Source organism: Heterodontus francisci, unplaced genomic scaffold (assembly GCF_036365525.1).
Source record: "Heterodontus francisci isolate sHetFra1 unplaced genomic scaffold, sHetFra1.hap1 HAP1_SCAFFOLD_349, whole genome shotgun sequence".
Classification (NCBI taxonomy): Eukaryota; Metazoa; Chordata; class Chondrichthyes; order Heterodontiformes; family Heterodontidae; genus Heterodontus; species Heterodontus francisci.
Genome location: NW_027140807.1, coordinates 946291 through 969694, shown reverse-complemented (window position 1 = coordinate 969694; position 23404 = coordinate 946291). Strand labels below are relative to the sequence as shown.

Here is a 23404-nt window from a genome sequence, read left to right as displayed (position 1 = left end):
CAAAAAAGAGTTTCCGATTACCAAAAATGCAACGCTTGTAGCCTTCTAAAGCTGGTTTAAAGATTGACTCGATATCTACGTACATCAATCAGCCTGATAATGAAGGTATCTTTCAATGTCTGTAGCCAGTGAGAATGGGTTCATATTCCTGAGATGCAGGTCAGTGTGCACTGTTAGGCATCAGGAAAGAATGAACAGGCTAGGACACTTTTCTGTTGAATGAAGAAAGCTGAGGGGTGAACTGATAGACGTCTTTAGGCTTACGAAGGGGTTTGATAGGGGAGATGGGGCCATAAATATAAGACACATCACTATTGAATCCAATCAGGAGAGACTTCTTTACCCAGAGAGTGGTGGGAATGTGGAACTCGCTACCACTTTAAGAAGAATAGCATCGATGCCTTTAAGGGGAAGTTGGGAAAGCACTTGAAAGGGAAAGGAATGGAAGGAGATGTTGCTGGGGTGAGAGGAAGAGTGGGTGGGAGGAGGCTCATGTGGAGCTGAAACACTGGCATGGACCAGACGGGCTGAATGGCCTGTTTCTGTGCTGAAATCTCTATGGAGCTGGGGTGCAGTTCAGACAAGGTCTCACTGAATGGCAGAACCGATGCGAGGATCAAAATGGCCCCCCTCCTGTTCCTAGGTTTCGATGTATACAGCCTGGATCTGGTGCAGTTAAACACAGAGGTGACTTGCTCGATACCTCCCCAACAGTATCGCTCAGTAACCCCAAAGGGCAGAAGGGAGACAGCAGCCACCTGTCATTACCCATCTCCCACGTGGACAATCCCTTGGCGACTGTGAGCGCCATTGCCCGCTCAGAGCAAACCATTTACAAAGGAGGGGTGCAGCGTCCTGGGTGCCAAAGCCGGGGATGAAATTGCCCAAATCTCGAACAGTCTGGTAAAGCACTCATCGGTGAAATTGCGTGGAAGGACAGCATTGTGGTAGGAATGGTCTGGGCTCATAATCCCAAGATAAGAGTTCAAATCCCATCATGGTAGCTGGGGAATTTCAATTCTGCTAATTAGCTCAAAATGTGCAATAAATAGCTAACATCAGCAATGGCGACCTTGAAACTGCGAGAGATTTGTATCAAACTCCATCTGGTTAACTCATGTTCTTTAAGGACGGAAATCTGCAGCCGTTACCCGGCCTGGCCTACATGCAACTCCAGACCCACAGCAATGTGGTTGACTCATAACCGCTCTCTGAAATGGCCTAGAAAGACATTCATTTGTATTCAGGAAACAAGTTCATCGCCACCTTCTCAGTGGCTGTCAGGGATGGGTTACACATAGCAACAGGGAAACAGGAGACTATTTAGCCCACTCGAAGCTGCCACGTAGAGCGAGGAAGCGATTCTGCCCTCTCATGCTGTTGCATAGAATTGGGTGGAGGAGGTCATTCAAACCAGGAGAGCCTGTTGCATTGCAACAGGAGGAGTCCAATTCAGCCCCTCGAGCCTATTACATAGGCATAGTGTGAGGAGTCCATTAAACCCCGGCACATGTTCCGCCATTCAATTAGATCATGGAAGATCTGCACACCAACCCCATTTCCCCATCTTTGCTCAATATCCCTTGATCCCGTTACCCAATAAAATTAATCTAATGTCTACCTGCATATTTTAATGTTGTTAGGAAATGTTGTGCCAAGCGCGTGGGGTAAAAATGAAATAATAGTGGAGAGAAACGGTTTTCTTTGTCGAAATATTCTATTTATTTCTTAACCAGTGAACAAGAAAAGAAAAAAAAATGTAGAAGATCACAAGCGAGCTGTCGATACTGGATCCACTGAGAACCCCACGACAAATAATGGACAATTATGAGCGCATTTTCCATCTGCAATCGATGAGGTGTCTGATACAAATAGTAATAACATTTCTGCATTAACAGAAAAGGGAAAAAAGACATTAATAGTTGCACTAAACAGAACTTGAAGTTACAATTTGTTTACTACTGCTTAATATTATACACAGCTTTACGAGAATTGCACGGAATGAGGGACTTAAGTTTCATGGAGAGATCAGCAAAGCTGGAATTGATCGCCTTGGCATTAACAACTGGCTTTTTCAAAGAGCTAGCACTTGCACGATGGGCCAAGTGGCCTCCTTTCGTCCTGTAAGGTTGTATGTTTCTTTATAACGTTTCAAACAACACAGACTAACAATTAATAAACAGACAAAATAAACTGGAAAAAAAGTTTGCACGTTTCTCAAAGCTTCACCTACTGAGACAACAGGAATTTAATACATTGACGAGAATATGAAAGGACTTATTCTAGTGGAAAAGACAGACTGGGGCTTAAAATTTCCTCTGTTCGTTTCCCGCAGTGGTGATGGGTATTTAGGGTTGTCCGCCAAAGTTACGCGAGTACAGCGGGAGTGGTTTAGACGAAATTCACCCCCGAGATATTCACAATAATCGTATTTTCTCTCCCCTTGCTCCCTCGTGTGTTCTGCTGCTTATCCATCTTTTGAGTTCATTAATTTGCGACGATCAGTCAAACCTTTTGCTGTAAGACGTCTGGTATATGATAAAAAAAAGAGGGCGTTATTATCGTCATGGAATTATGGACTGTTACAGAACAGAAGGAGGCCATTCGTCCCGCGTGCCTATACTGGCATTTTGAAAGAGCTGTCCAATTAGTCCCATTTCACAGTTCTTTCCCCTATAGCCCTGAGACTATCCCCTCCCCCACTACCTCCACCCCCTCAAACAAGTATTCATCCAATTCCCTCTTGAAAGTTACTACTGAATCAGCTTCCACCGCCCTTTCAGCCAGTGCATTCTCAACCACAACAACTCGCTGGCTCAAAATATATTTCTCACCTGCCCCTCTGCTCCCTTGGCTAATCACCTTACAGCTGTGTCCTTGGTTGGGCAATCCTGCTGCCTCTTTGAAGCTGTTACCCCATTCGTTGTCCTATCCAAACCCTTCATCATTGTGCACACCTCTAATAAATCTCTCCTTAACCTTCCCTGATCCAAGGAGAACAATCCCAACTTCCGTATTCTCCTCACATCACTGAGGTCCCTCAACACTGTTACCGTTCAAGTAAATCGCCCCTTCACCCTCTCCAATGACTCGACATCACTGTCCTGACCAGATCATCATGTGCACGAATAATCGAGACGAACCATGCACATGCTCTTTCCTGCTCATGCATTCCTAACCTTGCATATAAAGTCTTGTAAAATCACAATAAGTTCAATTATTTTCCAAGGGAAATTCCAGAACATTGACAATTGTGTTCAACTGGATTAAATTGGTTGGTTAGTGTTGTGGGCGCAGGAATGAATGGAAAGTGAATTGGTGTATTCCATCTGCGTGCAATAGGAATGCAAAACTAGGGCTCGTGAATATCGGATAGTCACTCGTAATTTCAGTCTGGAATTCAGGAGAAACTTCTTTACCCAGTTTCACCATTACAATACCTATGTTAAGAACTTCAGTAAGTTTAATCTTACCTTAGTTTTCCAAGCAATTGTTGAGATGAAAATTGCATAAAAGATGCTTTTGCAGATGAGGATCAGGTATGTCAGTTTTGCTGTTGCCATGCTTTGGATTTTCGCCTCTGTAAAATAAATGTAACAGAAAATGTTGCAATCTCTGTTCTCTCAAGGCAAGAAATGCTACTGCGTGAAAATGTAATGTGTGTCAGTGAAGGAGCCCAATGTAAGGGTCGAGCTGCGAAAGCAGAACTGATCTCCCTTTGACGCAAGGAGCCCTGGGGTATTCCTTACGACAAATGGAGTTCAGCAATATGGCCGATCTGAATTGGGGCCGCTGTAACTTATGTGTCAGCTATGGCTCACGTATGTATCAGCTCTAGCTGAGTGGGTAACGCTCTCCTGTCTGAGTCGTACGATTGTGGGTTCATGCCCCAGTCCAAAGACATGAACCCCATAATCCAGACTGACTCTCCCAGTGCCAGTAGACAGCGTGTGTGCTGCACTGCAACTTTGGAGGAACCTTCTTTGAGATGATGTGTTGAACTAATTTAACCTCTGGGAAGTGGAACTGTTCCTCTTATCTCCACGCCAGATTCACACTATGAACTCCCAAGGAATTGTAAGTTTTAAGACAGGTGTACACAGCTCCCTCCCCTCCCATCCCCAGGCGTCCCCTCTCCCTCATCACAGGGCAACATATTTCCCTGAGGTCGTGAACCCAAGAGGACCGTGAGGTTATATCATTCGACTAGGCTGGTCTCGAAATTCCAACGGCCTTTCTCTCCCAGAGGAGTTTTCTCATAAACTCGTTGTGCATGATAGTATGTATAACTGTAAAACTACAGCTTGGAAATGTTGAAATGAGTATATACATGAAATGTCTGACACAGTAATAATTCCAGAATTATTGGTGAATATTTTTTGAGTCATGGAGTCATTACAGCACAGAAAGAGGTCATTCGGCCCATCGAGTCCATGCAGGATCTCTATAGAGCAATCCAGTCAGTCCAGCTCTCCCCTTCCATCCCCATTGCCCTGCAATTTAATTACCCTCAACAGTCCGTCCAGTTTCCTTATGAAATCATTCATTATCTCCATTTCCACCACCCTCGTAGACAGTGACTTCCAGGTCATTACCATTCGCTGCATAAAACACTTCTTCCTCACATCCCCCACCCCCCCCACTGCATATTTTTCCCAAAGCCTGAACACAGAGACCCCCCCCCCCAGTCCTTGTGCCAGCAACTCATGGGGACAACTTTTCTTTGTCTACCTATTGTAAACCTGTCATAATCTTGTACAACACTGTCAAATAGCCCCTCAATCTCCTTTTCTCCAAGGAGAACAACCCAGGTTCTCCAATGTAACTTTTTAGCTAAAATTCCTCATCTCTGGAACCATTGTGGTAAATCTCCTCTGCACCCTCTCAAGGACCTTCACCTCCTTTACAAAGTGTGGAGACCAGATACAGATAGAAGCAGATAGATATTCACCTTTACTTATACCGCACATTTCTGGGAAAAGAAAGAAAAATCAATAAACATTCAGCATCAGAATATTTTATGAAATCACTGTGTAAATGTAGATTATCACTATTGAGTCCCGCACTGTAGTCTAATATATTGAGAGTCATTTTAATTGAGTGTTTAACCATATCTTCCCCTTTACACTACAATATTGTTCTATTTCATGAATTATTTAATTATTTATTGACTAACTGATACATCTACTTGCTTATTTGTACTTTCATAAGAGCACAGGTGCTATATAAATGCAACTTTCTGATTTCTGTGACGCTGAAATAAAATGGTATTGGTCTCACTAGTGTGCCTACCTGCTTTGACAGCTAATGTTGAACTGCTTGTTGTAGGCACTGATTCGTTAGTGTAGAGATCGACTCTGCACTCAACGTTCTTGGACCGAGCCCAATCTAGGGCGTCGAATCTCAGCCGGCTGCTGATGCTGTAAGATGTATTTTCTTTTGATAGGATGGCATTGAGATCAGTGTGAATGTTCGTGTCATTGGCATCTTTCTCCTTGCCATCGACAAGCCAGTGGATCTTGATGTTGTCGGGGTAGAAGTCGCTTACGAGGCAGACCACAGTGGCTTTTTTCTTTTCTCTAATCTCTTCGGGAGAGGGCTCAAAGACAGTAACTTTGGCAGGCCTAATCGTATCGTTTTCGCCTGCAGGAAAAGTAAATGGAGAGAATATGGATGAGTATGAAACCCGTCTTGAGAATTTTAAACCACCAAACAATATCAACCTTTCAATTCTAGCCAGAGCAGTTAATTTTGTGCCAACTCCAGAATAAACCTCTCTGTTTCCCGAACACCGATCAGTCATAAAACGTAGAATCAGTTTGCAACCTCGACCTGCTTTTGTACATTTTAACCCAAAGTGGCAGAAAATGATCATCTCAACCTCTTAGTCATTGAGGGAAGTACAAGTCTGTCTCATTATGAAAGAGGTTCTCCTGTCTATCTGAAAAGTGTCGTCCTGAACTCTGGGCCAGCCTGTTCTCAATAAAAAGGCTATCACTCACCTTGTCCCATTATCTAGAGCCCTTTCCTATCAGGGAGGTTATGGGGAACATTTCTAAAGCTCTGGTTAGGCCACAACTAGAGTTTTGCAGCCAGTTCTGACCACCACATTTGAGGAAGGTAGTGAGTGTCCTTGAGAGGGTGCAGAGGATATTTAACAGAATGGTTCCAGGGATGAAGGATTTTAGCTACAAGGTTAGGTTGGAGAAGCTGGGATTGTTCTGCTTGGAGCAAAGGAGATTGAGGGGAGATTTGATGGCAGCGTACAAGATTATGACGGATTTAGATAAGGTAGACAAAGAAAAGCTTCACCCATTAGTTGTTGGTACAAGGACCAGGAGAGACAGATTTCTGGTGCCGTGCAAAAGATGCAGGGGGGTGTGAGGAGGGACATTTTAATGCCACGTGTGGTAATGACCTGGAACTCGCTGCCTACAAGGGTGGTGGAAGCGGAGACAATGAATGATTTCAGAAGGAAATTGGATGGACACTTGAGGCAAATTAACTTGCAGGGCCACAGGGATAGAGCGAGGGAGTGGGACTGATTGGATTGCCAGACAGAGAGCTGGCATGGACTCGATGGGCTGAATGGCCCCCCTCCGTGCTGTATTATGATTCGAATCCTACTCTTGTCTCTTCCCCCAAATGTAATATTTAATAATTAGTGCTACCGTAAGCTCACACATGAAAGGAGGGGACCATTCGGCCTGTTGTGTGAATTCCAGCTCTTTGGTAGAACTAGCCAATGAATCCTACTCCCCACCCCGTTCTTCTCACATAACCCAGTAAACTATGTACCTTCAAACTCTCTCTATTTCCCTTTTGAAAGCTACTTTTGAAGTGAAGCTACTATTGAATCTGCTTTCAGCACCATGTCAGGCATTACATTCCAAATCACAACAACTCGCTGTTTAAACAAAATATTTCCTCATCCCCCCCTTTTTTTTGCCAACGACCTTAAATCTGTGTCCTTCTGGTTACCGAACCTCCTACCACTGGAAAAAAAGGTTTCTCCCTTTTAACTCTATCGAAAGCCTTCCTGAGTTTCAGCACCTCGATTAAAATTTTCCCTGTACCTTCTCTGCTCCAAGGAGAACAATCCCAGCTTCTTCAATCTCTTCACGATATCTGAAGTGCCTCAACTCTGGAACCATTCCAGTCAATCTACTCTGCATTCTCTCTGGGGACTTAACCTGTTTTCCAAAGGGTGGCACCAAAATGGAACACAATGCTGCTACTGAGGCCTAAACAGTGTTTTATAAATGTTCATGATAACAGCTTTGCTTTTGCCCTCTGTGCCTCTGTTTACAGAGCCAAAAGGATTCAGTGTGCATTTTGATAGCCTTTTGAACCTGCCCTGCCACCTTCATAGATTTATGAACATACATCCCTGGTTTCTCTGTTCCTGCACCCAATTTAAAATTGTACCGTTTGAGAAACAATGTATTGGCTCAACGAAAATAAGGGGAGTGTGTCCGAGCCAATATTTATCCGTCATTCAACACTTCACATCCACCATTTCCGGTTATCTGGTCATTTCGTGCAATGATGCTTGTGGGATCTTGCTGTGCGCATTTTGGCTGAAACCTTTCCCTACATTACAACAGTGACTACACTCCACAGTCAGTTCTTTAACTCGAAAGCTCTATGAGCGGAATATTGCGAAAGAAATACCTGAACAGGTTTGGGTTTACAGTCAAGACTCTGTGAGAATACCATGAATATTAAAATGATACAATCATTAACATAATGACTGATGCCTAATTTTGTTACATTTTTGTTCTGAATATTGAACCAATGGAGATTTCAGGAGACTCCTCTTCACCCAGAGAATAGTGAGAATGTGGAATTTGCTTTTTTTTTTGACTCGGAGGTAAGAGTGTCACCACTGTGTAACTTCACTGAAATACTTAAACCCAAGCTGTATTTTGAGAACTGGTCTCTTTCTCAACCAGTTGAGCTGCAATTGACAGATGCAGTTTGACAATGGTGCGTCTTTACCAAGCACTCGTTCGTTTGGTACCTTTGCTGCAATACACGAAAGTGCCTTGCGCACGTTGCTGTCCAAAATCTGCCTGTTTCCAAAGGGGCTGAACACAAGTTTAATTTTCGTCTTAACAATTGTATTTTTATTGGGACTTCCTCCCTCCGGGATTCACCACGCTGTTGTTTGTCTTCAATTAATTTTCCCTTCATATTTTGTCTGCTTTTCCTGGTTACTTGCAAATGTGTCTTTATTGTAAGAATAAGTTTAATAAAACAACACTGATCTCCCCTTCGCCTTCTCTGCTCTAAGGAGAACAATCCCAGCTTCTCCCATTTCTACACACAAGTGAAACATTCCCATGTCTGGTACCATTCTAGTAAACATCTTCTGCACCCTCTCTATGGCCTTGACATCCTTCCCAAAGTGTGTTAGCCACGAATTGGTCACAATACTCCAGGCGAGGCCTACCTGGTGATTAATAACAACAAGAAATTGCATTTACCCAGCACCGTTGATGCAGTGAAAAATCTCAATATAAGAGCAACTCAGACAGCAACTTGATACCGAGTTATCGAAGTAGATATTAGGGACAGGTGACCTGTCAAAGAAGTAGGTTCTAAGATACTTCTCAAAGAAGGAGAGAGGGAGAGAAGCAGAGGTGTATAAGGAGGGAATTCCAGGGTTTAGGGCTCAGGCAGCTGAAGGCACATCCGCCAATGGTGGGTTCAAGGGAGCGGAGGATGCACAAGAGGCCAGAATTGATGGAGCAGAGAGAAATCATCAGGGTTTCTTAAAGCTCTAGAGGAAGTTACAGAAATAAGGAGCCACCGCCTCACTGACAGAACAATGCACTAATCCCGCGTAAATGTCCCCGACACGTGAAATGAATCCTTGTGTTCATCTGCTAAAATCCCTCCCCACAATTAGAGAACTGCATCCGTATAACAACAGCAGACTTTGGTCCATCCATCATTAACTGAGACCTCTTGTACTGTCAGCTACTCACCCGAAACGCTTAGCTTCGTGCCCCCTCCAAAATACTGTTCATATTCTGAAGCACCATGCTACAACCCTACACGAGCCGTATGTTCTATACGGCTTTTAGATAGGTATATGGATAAAGGAGAATGATGGGGTATAGATTAAATTGTCCTTGACAGAGGACAAAGGATCGGCACAACATCGTGGGCCGAAGGGCCTGTTCTGTGCTGTATTTTTCTATGTTCTAAAACTAACAAGAGTGTCTCTCCCCTCTAGATGGATGGAGTTGGTGCTGGGGATTTTACATCGAAATTCATTGTAATTGCAACAATCTAACCAAAGTTCTATATAAGTTTCATGTAACTTCTCTGCTTTGGAATGCTAGCCAATCCCCTGCAAAGGAAGCCCTGTGCTTTGTTTGCTGTTATTATTGGATATTAGTCGATATTAAAGATGCAGACAAGTACTATGTCGTACTGCATCAGAGGATACCAATTAGAATTAAGCCTGCAGGTTGCTCAATCTTCTGCTAACACCCAGAGCTTCTTGCTGTTTCCACATAACCCTGCATTTGTTAGCCTTCAAGTGTGCATCAAATGCATTGTTTAAGCTATTTTCAGGCAGTGCATTCCACATGACAACAACTGGCTGTGTAAAAGCAAATACTCATCTCCCTCTTTGTTTCTTTTACCAATCACCAATCTGTTCTCTCTGCTTACCGACCCTTCTTCCAGCTGAAATGAGTTATTATTTACTCTATTACAAACCATATGATTTTGGACATTTTGAATATGATATTAATTCTCACCTTAACCTTCTCTTCTCTAAGGAGAACAACCCCAGTTTCTCCAGTATCTCCATACAATTGAAGTCATTCATCCCTGGTACCACACTGGCAAATCTTCTTGAACCTTCTCTGCTCCAAGGAGAACAATATTCAGCTTTTCCAGTCTCTCTATAAAGCTGAAATCCTTTCTCCCTGGTATCAATCACCCCACCACCACTTAATCCTCTCTGCATTACCCTACCAGTTTTCAGAATATATCTTGCTGAAATATTGCGAATTAAATATAATCATTATTACAATCATTTGGTAATAAGTGGGGCAACGAGGGAAATCTGGGTAGCAGGGTCAGACATACAGCACTGTGCAGTTATGTACTGGAGTGCAATGCCATGGATAAATATACAACTAACTTAATTGACGCGCTCAAAACGTTACATTTTTTAAAACTTACCCAACACTGTTAATTTGGAACCGGGGCCAAAATGAAAGTTAGTAGTTACATCCACAATGCTACATTCCGATCAGAAAACTAGGATGGCCTAACAGTTCCCATAGACTGTCAATACTGTAGCTTGTTCACTGTATTTATTTCGTGTATCAAGTAAGTATATAGTGAAATTGTTAAGCTGTCTGGACATTGCCACGTACCTCTCACTTTGAATTCTGATTTTAGATAGTGTTTCAGCGTAAATGTAAGTCAATTCCTTATGAACTCAATTTAGTTATTTTCTTGAAGGAAGACTAGGTGAGTTTGCCATTTAGTATCTAATCTTCTACAACCTTGACTAGATCTAGTCTTTGTTTATTACATTCAAGAATTTTTGTTTGACGGTCGCTGGCGCTAAGATAAAACTCAGCCATAATTTAAGTGAATGGTGGAAGATGCTCAAGGGATGAATGGTCCTTTGTGGCTTCTTATGTTTGATTGGAGTCCATTACAAAATCGTTGTCTAGGGTTTGCATCTGTTATAAACTCGACAGTGGCCCTTCCTGAGTTCAGCTTTTAAAATAATCACTACTAGTTGAGCCTTGCCTCTCTGCTTTTACATTAGTGAAGCTTAATGCTTTTACATTGACCACTGGGGGGACAAATCGCTCGGTTTTACATACCCAGAACTGTTAATCTTGTCCCATCGCCAAAGCGGAGAGGTGTGCTGTTTCCAGAACACAGTGTTACAAAGCAGTATTAAAACTGCTGGGGACCAATGATTACACGATACTTCATCGAATGCTCTGACACCTTTGAACAGTTATCATTCAACCAATTGCAATGTGTAGATTTGTTTGACCTTTTCTCCACCATTCCATTTGAAAGCAGAGAAATTATGGTAAAATTTGCTTAGACGATCTTGGAGTTCTGTGCACAGTTCTGGTCTCCATATCCCTCGGTTAGACCGCACTTGGATCACTGTGCACAGTTCTCGCTTTCATATATATTTACCTATCAGGAAAGACTGAATGGCCTTTACGATAGATAAGAGAAGGCTTAGAGGTGACCTGAAAGAGGCGCCAAAGATTATGAAAGGGGGTGGCCAGAGGGGAGATACAGAGAAGTCTGGTAACGTTGTCTTTGCAAAATTGTGCATCTTGGGATTCACGTTTTCCAGTATGTGTCTAGGTTTGTGAGTTTTGGCAGATTTACGAAGCAATGAATGAACACTTAGAGCGAATTAAATTTGCATATTGAGATCTATTTTTGTTTACCTACCTGGAACTGTCAGCTTAATCCCAGAGCCAAAGTAAGAGATCGAGGTCCCAGCTGAATACAATTTCACAGGCCAGTTGTGAAACTACCAGGGCCCTCAGTTCGGCCTGATCTGGAGTCTCGTTTCCAAACCAGGGCACCACACTTTCGGAAGGATATCAAGGTCTTGGAGAGTGTGCAGAAAGAGATTTACTGGAATGGTCCTGGAAATGAGGTACTCAGTTATGTGGACAGACTGGAGAAGCTGGGATTGTTCTCCCAGAGAAGGTGAAGGAGAGATTTAATAGCTGCTTTCAAACCCACGAACGGCTTTGTGAGAGTCAGTAGGGGGAAGCTGTTTCCACTGGCCGGAGATTTCACAACCAGAGAACATAAATTTAAAGCAATTGGCAAAAGATCCAGATGTTTATTGAGGGGGCCACTTCTTTACACAACGACTTTGTCTGATATGGAATGCATTACCTGAAAGTGTGATAGATACTGATTCCATACTGAACTTCAAAATCACAGTTCAAAAAGGCGAAAATTGCAGGGCTGTATAGAAAGAAAAGGGGTGAGGGAGGCGAATTGGAGAACATTTCCCAACAGCCGACTCTCGTAAGATGGGCCGAGTGGTATTATTGTGTCCAACATGCATATTTGTCTAATTATTTCTATCAACTGTTTTTAGAAGGCTGTACCATTATCAACAGTGAGCATTCATTCCAGAAGATCACAGTTTTACGACCTTCATCATTACAAGCTGAACAAACTCTGTTTAAGAATGGGATTGAATTTTATACGGATAAAGGCAATGTACAGTCTACTAAAACAAAATCGAAGAGGTCATTTTTATTAATTAATGCGAGGTTAACAGTCTTATGCGGCAACATAAGACAGCTCAGAATTGTTGACTTATTTTTGGCTGCAAGCCCGTAAAGTCTGGATTGACAAAAGTATTAGGGTCAGTCTTTACAGCCATATCTATCCTGGATTCTACTCCACCCAATAACCCTGCTCAGAAAAGAACCGAAGGAATGTCTCCCAATTCCAAAACAATTCATCCAATCACAAGAAGGTATTCCACCATAACATTCTACGTTAGACAACCCAATGCACTTCTCTGTCAGTTTAATGTCACACACCATTTTCTATATTTTTGAAAGGATAATAAGATTGTCGATGTGCTGGGATAGGGAGGTTTGTAGGGGCTGGAGGACGTTACAGGGACAGGGAGACAGCGAGGCCTTGGGTTGAGTTGAAAACAAATGTGAAAGCACTTAAACCAAGATTTTGCAGGTCCGGCTGCCAATATAAATCGGCGAGGTGATCCTGTGACCGAGAACATGATGTATTTTAGAGCATCTAATTTCGTCTGAGAATCTCAAGGATCCTCATTAACGAAAACAACAAAAGCTTCAGTTCTGTGCTCACCTAAAACAATCAATTTTGTCCCGTCACTGAAGTAATACGGAGTATTTCCTGTACACAATGTTACATGACAATAGTATAACTACAGGTCGAAGAGCAATGAAGCTGGTGCACTGATGCAAAACCTCACACAGAATGCACTGGAGATTTGACTCTTTATGTTAAGGGCATTATAATGTTAATTAGAAAATCATTGTGAGGAATAGAAAGGGAAGTTCGTTACTCAGATAGTGGTAATAATGTGGAATGCACTACCACAGGGAATGGGTTGAGGTGAATTGTGGTGATGCTTTCAAGGAGTGAGTTGGAAAAAGACATGGGAGAGAAAGGAATAGAAGATTGGATGAAGTAAGGGTGAGAGGAGGCTCGTGTGCAGTTTCACCACTGGCTTGCTTACACACTGTAAATTCTATATAATTAAATGTAATTATGATGTTTTATTTCACTCATTCTGGGGGAAGAATTATGACAGCATTTTTTGGAAACAAATAATCTGCCCTCTGAGAAAACGGTTCACAAATCTACAACTCCCTCCCTGACAGGACTGTGGAAAGACCTACACCCCATTGAGTGCAGGGGCGATGGTTGCAAAGTGATAATGTTACTGTGCTAGTAATGTTCTAGTTCAAATCCCGAGGGTAGCTCGAGGAATTTATCTTCAACTGATAAATGAAAGTCTGGTTTAACTGCATGAAACTATCGTCAATTGTCAGAAAACCCCGCCTGTTGTCACATAAGTGACTTCAGACTTCAGTTGACTCTCAACTGCCTTCTGATTCAGCAAACCATCCAGTCCAAGAGCAATTAGGGTTGGGCAACAAATCTTGGCCTTGCCAGCGACGCCCATATCTGATGAAAAAAAATGAGCTAGCAAACCACTCAGAGGGCAATTAGGGATGGGCAATACATTCTGGTCCACATGCCACGAACGAATTAAAAAAATGTATTTCCCTGTGCATCTTAGTATTTTCCATGTATTCTGGCTTTTATGCACATTGGAAATGCTGCCTGAAATTTTTTTGTTATTTGTCAATGCAGCATTTCAGTTGCAAACTGAAACTCAGAAACAGCGTGAGCTACAATCATTTTTTTTCAAAGAACGTCCAACTCACCCAACACAGTCAGTTTAGTCCCGTCGCCAAAGAAATACTCGGAGCTTCCAGAACACAGTGTTTCAGCCCTGTTACTAAACTATACTGGTCTCTGAAATGTTGCCGAATATTTGAGTGAATAATACAGCTCTTGTTTGTTTGTCCATAGTAAGCTAAATGGGAGAAATTTTCCCTTCTTTAAACACGAAGACAGTTCAAGAATCAATCTTTCTCCCCCTCTCTCTCTCTGTCCCTGTTTGGGCGCAACCATATCTTAAATGCATTGGAAAAATGTCTTTCACCAATGAACCCGGAGCCTTAAACCTCTTTCCAACCATTTCAGACAACGTGCATTCTCAGAGTTGGTCTAACATTCCTGGACTCACCTGTCACAAGTAACTTGGTGCCGCCACCGAAGTAATATTGATAGCCAGAACACAGTGAGAGACCCTTGTAACAAAACCTCATAAGGCAAGGTGCAGGTCTTGCCGATATCATACTTGGACCCTGTCCTCGAAAGCGTTTGTAGATCACATCTCCTTAATTTATATATCTCCTAATTTACATTTGTGGCTCAATGAACAAGCTCATAGAATCATAGAAATATGCAGCGCAGAAGGGGAGACCATTCGGCCCGAAGGTCCTGTGCTGACTTTATGAAAGAGTTTTCCCATAGTCCAGTATATTTCCCTTCGAGTATCTATCCAATTCCCATTTTGAAAGTCACAACTGAACCAACTTCCACCACCATTTCAGATGTGCCTTCCCGATCACAGTAACTACCTCTGTGGGAGAATGTCTCTTCATCCCGCCTCTGGTCCTTTTTGTTAATTGCCTCAAAACCTGTGTCCTCTGGTTACCGACCCTTCTACCAATGGAGACTGTTTCTGATTATTAACTCGATCCAAAACCTTCATTAATTTGAACACCTCTTTTCAATCTCCCTTTAACCTTCTCTGTTTGAAGGAGAACAAGCCCAGGTTCTCCAGTCTCTGCAACTATCTGAGGTCCCTCATCTCTGGTACAATTCTGGTGAATCATTTCTGCTCCCAATCTAAGGCCTCGACATCCTTCATAAAGTGTGGTACCGAGAACCGAACACAATACTCCAGCTGGGACCGAACCAGTGATTTGTAAATGTTAATCCTCACTTCCTTACTCAACTCCTCGTGAATCTTTAATCAATGATGGTGCATTCCAGAATCATCAACTGGTCATTCCAAACATCTAGTCTCTTTTTTTAACCTAGCTCTCTCTCTTTCTCACTCCTCGCATTAAACCGATAGAGTAACATTAGGGGCAGTGGTAGGCCATTCAGAGTCTGCTTTTTCAGATAGCTATCACTTGTTGATTTCCACACACACAATCGGTCATTGTTAAGAAACGGGTGGCACCTGAATAGGGAATATGATTAGTGTTATCTTCATATATTAATCTTGTAAATTTCAATCAGACTATACCATATCAGACCGTGCGGAATGATTCTCACTGACGCCACGTTAATCAGTTACCTAAAACCACGAGGTTTGTGCCATCGCCAAATGTGTAGTCATTGTTCCCTGACACAATGTTACACAGTTGCAACAAAGCTAAGGAATCTTTAACTCTCTACACGCCGGTTAATTATGCATAGTTGCATCATTTTGTATTGGGTGGCATTTATTACCCCGCCCTTTCCCTCTTTACCTCTTTTTGTCATTTCTTTTGTCTTTGTCTCTACCTCTCCCAACTTTTTCTCTCTAATTCTCCGTCCCCTTTTGCCTGCATTTTGCTCCCAATCTGTCTCTCTGCAGATATGGTTTGCCTCCCTAACCTTCCTCCATTTCCACCTCGCCATTCCCCTATGTTTAGTTGTTTTAACTGTTGCTTCGTTACTCTTTGTTTTTTTCTAAAGTTTACGTTCTCTCCCCTTTCTTCAAACTGACAGGAGCAAACCGGCCGACAGTTTTAATACTTACTGAGACCACTGATATGTTTCAACAAATATCTCACTCACCCAGGACTGTTAACTTAGTGCCGTCTCCAAAATATGATAGCTGGGTATTTCCTGCACCCACATCATCATGTGACAACACGAAAACATTCCTCAATAGCGCCCTGCCAGTTTTCAGTGTCCATTTCATTAATATTTGATATTGCCCTTTGACTAACATGAGCTGACCATACAACAAAGTACACGCATAAAATAACCGGGTGGGGAGGTGGGGGAGGGGGGGCTTGACCATTAAAGCTAGCAACATTCACAGTACCGTCTATCCATCCATCTGTGAATATGTTAGATGTCCACAGATACAGTGCTTATAATACAGGAAGATTTTACATGGAGTTCTTCATAATTATTAATTAACTTCTACACACAAGTTGGGGACCAGATAGCTCAGTTGGCGAACGTGCCAGTTAGAACAATGCTTACAGAACGGGTTCATTTCTCACCGTGTCTGGGGAAGGCAAGGGGAAGCCTCCTCATAGACACTGCTCCACATTCATGCTCCTCTCTCCTGCTGGAGAAAAGGAGCAGAGAGCCAGTACATCAGATGACCACCAGCCTGCACAGACAAGATGAACCCAGCATCCCTGGCTTCATTGAATGAAGGTCTAACTCACCCAATACTGTTAGAGCCGAACCTTCTCCAAAATGTAAAGGCTGGTCGCTCCCGCCTGCACTATGCTGAACAACATTACCAAAACACACCTTTGGATAGACCGATACACCGACAGAAAAGTAGCTACGTAGATCGATAAACATAAAGATGGATACACAGACCGATACATTGTGGATGATGGAATAATAGATGTTTATATCGACGGTAACGTACCTAAAACAGTTAACTTGGTACCAGCTCCGAAGTAGTAAATATCAGAAGAGCACAAAGCTAAATCCCTGCGTCAAAACCTCTCACCTCTCTCTGATTCTTGTCCTGAAGGAGCCTTTCACAACTAGAAAGAACCTACAGGAGTATTGGCACAAAGGAACATAGAAATACTGTAGCTGGAGTAGGCCATTCAGCCCGTCGAGCTTGTTCTGGCATTCAGTGAGGTCATGACTCATCTGTATTGTAACCCCATCAGCCTGTTTGTGTTCCAAACCCTTTTCCTAACAAGGCTCTATCATTCTCAGATTGGGAAGTGACAATTGACCCTGTGGCCTCAGCAGTTTCATAGGGGAGAGAGGCCCAGATTTCCACCACCGTTTGTTCAGTTATGTCCTTTCTGGCATCACCCCTGAACGGCCAAGCTTTGATGTTAAGCTAATGCTCCCCTCCACCCTCACCCTTGTTCTGGGCTCTGACACCCGTGTAAATTGCAGCTCTATCTACCCTATCGAATCCTCTCATTATCTTAAACACATCAGTTGGATCAATCCTCAATCTCCAATGCTCAACATCTCCAAGCAACCTGCCCCCATAATTTAATCCCGGCATCATTCTGGTAAATGAGGAAAGATCATTTGCAATCTGCCCTGGACTTTCCGCTCACGTTCCCCAGGCCGTTCAATGTGCATTCAACACCCAGTGTCCATTCACAATCAAAAAAATCCCCTTTGATACTTCTCATCCATTCAAACGCTTTAGGATAATGGGGAATACATCAAATCATATCGAGGATTCAGCAGCGAACCAGACCATTCAGCCCACTACGTCCTAGCCGATTAAATGCTCCACATGATCCTTCTCACACCCTCTTCATCTCACCCCATCCTTTTAAAAGGTCCTTTTATTCCTTTCTCCCCCATATGTTTATCCAGCTTCCCTCTTAAATACATCTCTGCTATTCGCCTCAGCCCACTCCCTGTGGTAGTGAGTTCCACATTCTCGCCACTCTCTGGTTGAAAAGGCTTCTCCTGAATTCCATATTTGATTTATTAGTGACTGTCTTATATTGATGGTCCCCTGGTTCTGGTCTCCTCAACAAGTGGAATCATCTTGCCTCTGTCATAATCATAAAGACCTCGATCAGGTTATCCCCTCTGCCTTCTCTTTTCTGGAGAAAACAGCACCAGCCTCTTCATTCTTGACCTGTGGTTATATCCTCTCAATTTTGGGAGCACACTTGTAAATATGTTTTGTTTTGCTCTATCCAGAGCCTCTGCTTTTTTAATCATATGCAGTTCATAACGGCATACTGAAGAATTGAATCTGACAGTTTTCGTTCTGTGTCTGTGTCCTCTTGTTTTGTTCTCATTTGCAGCTACATTGCTGTTTGTACTGTTTATTTTAGAGACCCTTCCTTATGTCCCCACTCAAACCCCTTTCCAAATGAATTCAGCAGTTGTAGGTCTCCCTTTGTAAGCCCAAGAGTCGAAATTAATTCACCGAATTCCTAAATATTCACTCCCACAACCACCCCACGTGAATTCCCGAATTGAATCAACTTTTCCAGTGTTTGGAAGGCATTCACTCACCTAAAACCACCAGTTTGGTCCCATCACCGAAATATGCTTCTCCAACGTTACACAATGGTATGGGGCTGTCGCAAAATCCCCCTCAAGTCTAGATTGTTCAGTCTGTTCCATTGAAGTTCGGACTGTGTCAATGGCCCGTAAAGGGTGTTGGAACAGGGGGACAGGAGGTGGCCGTTCAGCCCTTCTAGCCTGTTCCACCATTCAATTAGATCAGGGTTGATCTGAATCTTAACTCCATCATCCCACCTTGGTTCTGTAACCCTCAATACCTCTGTTTAACAAAACTCTAACAATCTTGGATTTGAACTTATCAATTGACCACCAGTCTCAACAGTATTTTATTTTGTTGTGGGGGTGCGGGGAGAGTTCCTGATATCACCCCTGAACGGCTGGAATTTAAATTGTTCTGGACTCCCCCCAAACTGAAGAAGCAGTTTCTCTCTCTCTATCCAACACATCAAGCACCTCGATTATATCAGCCCTTTAATGATCTAGATTCAAGGGACTGTCACCAGTCTGAGTTACCAGTCCTCAAGATTTAACCCCTTTCTGCATCTAATATCTGAACGTAATCCCCGTGATTTTTTAACCGCATATAAACCTAGATGTTAATCTGATCGGAAGAACAGAGTCCCTTACCTAAAACTGTTAACTTGGTCCCGTCGCCGAAGTAAGCTATGCTTCCTGCACAATGGTCGAAACCAAGTCATGAACAGGCCCGGGAACTGTTCCTCTTGTAACTAAACGGGTCTGTGCCGGGCGGTTTACCGTGGAACACATCACCAAGCGGGTGTCCCGTTGGACTGGTCTTTGCGAACCAGAAGGAAGGGCCAGTGTCATCCAGGGGAGAGAAACACCCCGCCAAAGTGACAAACAGACGCTTGTGGCAGGAGGCAAATTAGGCGCAATTCTCGGCGGTCATGAGACAGATCTAACCGGCTGCCTAACTCGTTAAACTGTCCGGGGAGGAGGGGGGGGGGCGGTGGCGGCGCAGTAAGCTTGGAATGCACACAGCTAGACATGAAGGTAGAGAGAACAAAATACCCCTTTATCTTACCTAACACCGTCAGTTTGGTGCCGGTCCCGAAATTGAGTGGTGTGCTGGTAGCACATCAGCAAATCATGTTGCACGAACCCAGTCGAAAACAGTTTGCTAAAAGTGACCTGCTCAGCGTTTAGGAAGCACTGGTCAAGACAATCAGGACGCACAAAGCAGCTTACAGCCAATGAAGCAGTTTGTTTAGGAAGTGGTCACCACAGGGAGACAGAGCAACTGATATTGGACCAAGGAAGTCCCATCAAGCAGCAGTGAGATGAATGAGTAGATCATTGTGATGTTGGTTGAGGGATCAATATTGGTCCCCGGACACCGGGGTGGTGTTTCAGGGGTTGAAGAGTAACAAGTTTTCACACAAATAACACACAGTTATTCTCTTTTCCAGAGGAATGCTCGACGTTATAAAGCTGGACCATTCTGAGGCATCTACAAGATTGAAAGTGCCCAGCTCCCGCCATAATCCAGAGGAGATGTTTATTCGTTTACTCTGTTGCCACTGCTCTTCTGCTAATCTTCCTCGAGGTGTGCAGAGCGAGGTTTTTGTACGGAGGCTGCATTGGATTCTATCACAGTGTCCCCCCTGTCCCCACGGTGATCGACACTCATACAAAAAAGAACGCGAATTTTGCAAGGCCCTGCCTCTCAAAAGACTCCCGAGGGCTTCACTTGGTGAAGTCAGTTTAGATTGAGCTGCTGAAAGTTTTTTAGTCCTTTGGACCATAATTAAAGGCCGTTCATTCCGTCTCAAAACTGTTAGCAGGAACAGGAGGTGGCCAGTCCGCCCCTTGTCAGCCTGCTACACAGGTGCAGCAGGAGGCCATTCAGCCCCTCTAGACCTTGTTACACAGGAAGAAGAGGAGGCCCATTCAGCCCCTCTTGAGCTGCTTACACAGTAACAGGCCCATTCATCCACTCAAGCCTCCTTCCTTTCCTCTACTTCCTTCCTTCCTTCCTTCCCTTCCGTCCTTCCGTCCTTCCTCCCTTCCTTCCTTTCATGGTTTTTTTTCTTGCTTGCTTTCTCTCTTGCTTTCTCTCTCTCCATTCCATCTCCCTGTTGCACCCCTTCTCCCCTTCCCCCTCCCCCATCCCTTACCCGCTTCATGATCCGCATTCTCTCTTCTACAACGTGCAGGACCTCAGGACATACCGGCCACGGGACCTCAAACAGAAGCCACTGACTCTAGACAGTAAATCGTTCACACTGCTATCTCTTATCTTATCACTCAGAGAGACCCATGTCTGCCAAACTAGTGCAAGATTCCCAGGTGTCGTGTTGATGTGCGCGGTGCTGTTATCATTCCTGCAGATCTCATTGCACACCAACCCCCATCGCCATGCACCTGACATGAGGGAGAAAGGAATAGAAGTTTAGATGGTCTAGTTGGGGGGGGGGGGGGTGGAGAGGAGGCTCGTGTTCAGTATCACCACTGGCTTGATGACACATTTCTGGGGGGATTTGAGCAATGTTTGAAAATGAATAATCCGCCCTCTGAGAAAATGGGTCAAAAAATGAACTCCTTCCTTAACAACACTGTGGAAATACCTAAACCACATTGAACGCAGGCGTGACGCTAGCAAAATGATAATGTTGCTGGGCTAGTAATCCTGCAGCCCGGGTTAGTGTTCTGGTTGTGTGAATTCAAATGGCCGCAGATGGGATTTAAATTCAGCTGATTCATAAAAATCTGTCAGGGTGCCATGAAACTGTCGTCGATTGTCATAAAAACCCATCTACCATCTTATATGGGACTCCAAACCTGCAGCATGCAGTTGACTGTTAACTGCCCTCTGAAATTGCAAAGCACTCAGTTCAAGGGCAATTAGGGATGGGCAACAAATGTTGGCCTTGCCATCGGTGCCCACATCCCATGACAAGAATAAAAACATGGCCTAACAAACCACTCAGAAGGCAATTATGGGTGGCCAATAAATGCATCCCAGCACGAATTAACAATGACGTTTCCTGTTCATTTTTGTCTGTATTTTGCTCCCCATCTGTGTCTCTCTGTATATGGTTGCCTCCCTAGCCTTCCTCCATTCTCCACCTCGCCTTTCCTCTATGTTTAATTGTTTTAACCTTTGCTTCTTTACTGTAATGCTTACGGTTTATTTTTACAAATTTCATGTTCTCTCCCCTTTCTTCAAACGGAAGGGAGCAAACTGCCCAACAGTTTCAGTGCTGATTGAGCCCACTGATATATTTCGACCAATATTCTACTCACCCAGGACCGTTAACTTCGTGGCATCTCCAAAATATGATGGATGGTTACTTCCTGCTCCCACATCACCATGTCACAACATTCCTCAATAGCGTCCTGCTTATTTGCATTGTCCCTATCATTAATATTTGATATGGGCCTTTGAGTGACATAGGCCAAAGTAAACTCATAAACTAACCAGGGTGTTTGGCAATTAAAACTAGCAACATTCCCAATACTGGCTCTCCATCAATGTATGGACCAGTTAGTCAGATGTCCACAGATACAGCTCTGACAATACTGGAAAATTTTACTTGGAGTTCGTCATAATTATTAAGTAAGTTGTGCATGCAGGATGGGGACCGAATAGTTCAGTTAGCTGGATGGCTCACGTGTGATTCAGAGCAATGTCAACAGCAGGGGTTCAGTTATCGTCTTGGTCAAACTAAAGTAATGGGAAACCGCCTTACCTACCTTTTTCCCTTGTCATTCTCATCTCTCCTGCTGGAGAAAAGGAGCAGAGAGCCATGGACGGAACATTTGCATGGCACAGGCAATATGAACCCAGCCATCCTGGCTTAATCGAATAAACATCTAACTCACCCAAAACTGTTAGAGTCCAGCCTTCCCCAAAATGCTGGGTGTTCCCGCCGACACTATACTAAACAACAGTACCAAAACACAGCGTTGGGTAGACAGGTACAGTCTCAAACAAGTAATGTATCGATATCTAAACACATGGATGGATGCACAGATACATTGTGGATCGATCGAACAATGGATATTTGCACATTTATGTCGATGGGATATTACCTAAAACTTAGATCCAGTTCCGAAGTATTAATATCAGCATAGCAAAAGCTAAATCCCTGAATAAAACCTCTCACCTCTCTGTGGTTCTATCCCAAGAGAGCCTTTCACAACAATGGAGAACCTACAAGTACAGGAGTATTGGCTGACAGCAGCACGAGAGCATAAATTGACCGTTCAGCCCTTCGAGTGGGATCCGACATGCAAAAAGATCATGTATCTCAATATCATCAAGGTGGATGGAAAGAAAGGTGCAGAGCTGAGTGGTTAAGTGCACAGCTGTCAATGGTGGATTGATGGAAATCGGACAGTCCAGAATTTCAGGATCACAAAGATCTCGGAGAGTTGTAGAGGCTGGAGGAGGTTACAGAGATAGGAGGGGTTGCAGGGGCTGGAGGAGGTTACTGAGATAGGAAGGGATGTAGGGGCATGGAGGAGGTTATAGACATAGGGAGGGTTGTCAGGACTGGAGGTGGTTACAGACATAGAGAGGGTTGTAGGGGGCTGGAGGATGTTGAGGCGCTTTTTAAAAACTCCTTCATGGGATGTGGGCGTCGCTGACAAGGCCAGCATTTGTTACCCATCCCTAGTTGCCCTTGTCAACTGAGTGGCTATTTCAGAAAGCAGTTAAGAGTAAAGCAAAATAGTTGATAGGTAGAATGAGGTAGAAGTCGTGTTTCAGCTATACAGAGCCCTGGTTACAGCACATCTGGAGTTACTCCGAGCATTTATGGGCACCAGACATTAGGAAGGATATGTTGGTCTTGGGGGAAGTGTAGTGTAGATTAAACAGACTGATACCTGGACGCCAAGGGTTAAATTGCAAGGAAAGATGACACATTTCCTATTCTTTAAAAAAGAGAAGGTTAAAGGGTGGTTTGAGCAAAGTTTTCAAGATATTAAGGGGAATGCATGATGTAGATAGAGAGAAACGATCTCCATTGGTTGGGCAGTCTAGATCGACGGGGCAGAGTTT

General features: G+C 43.6%; 1 gene segment (V, D, J or C); it reads right to left on the bottom strand.

Moving 5' to 3' along the window:
* Positions 1-1698: 1698 nt before the first annotated feature.
* LOC137361200 (T-cell receptor beta-1 chain C region-like) lies at positions 1699-22147 on the bottom strand. The segment is given in 5 exon segments: positions 1699-2528; positions 3474-3580; positions 4952-4972; positions 5293-5643; positions 22093-22147. Coding segments are annotated over 5 exon segments (561 nt in total).
* Positions 22148-23404: the final 1257 nt, after the last annotated feature.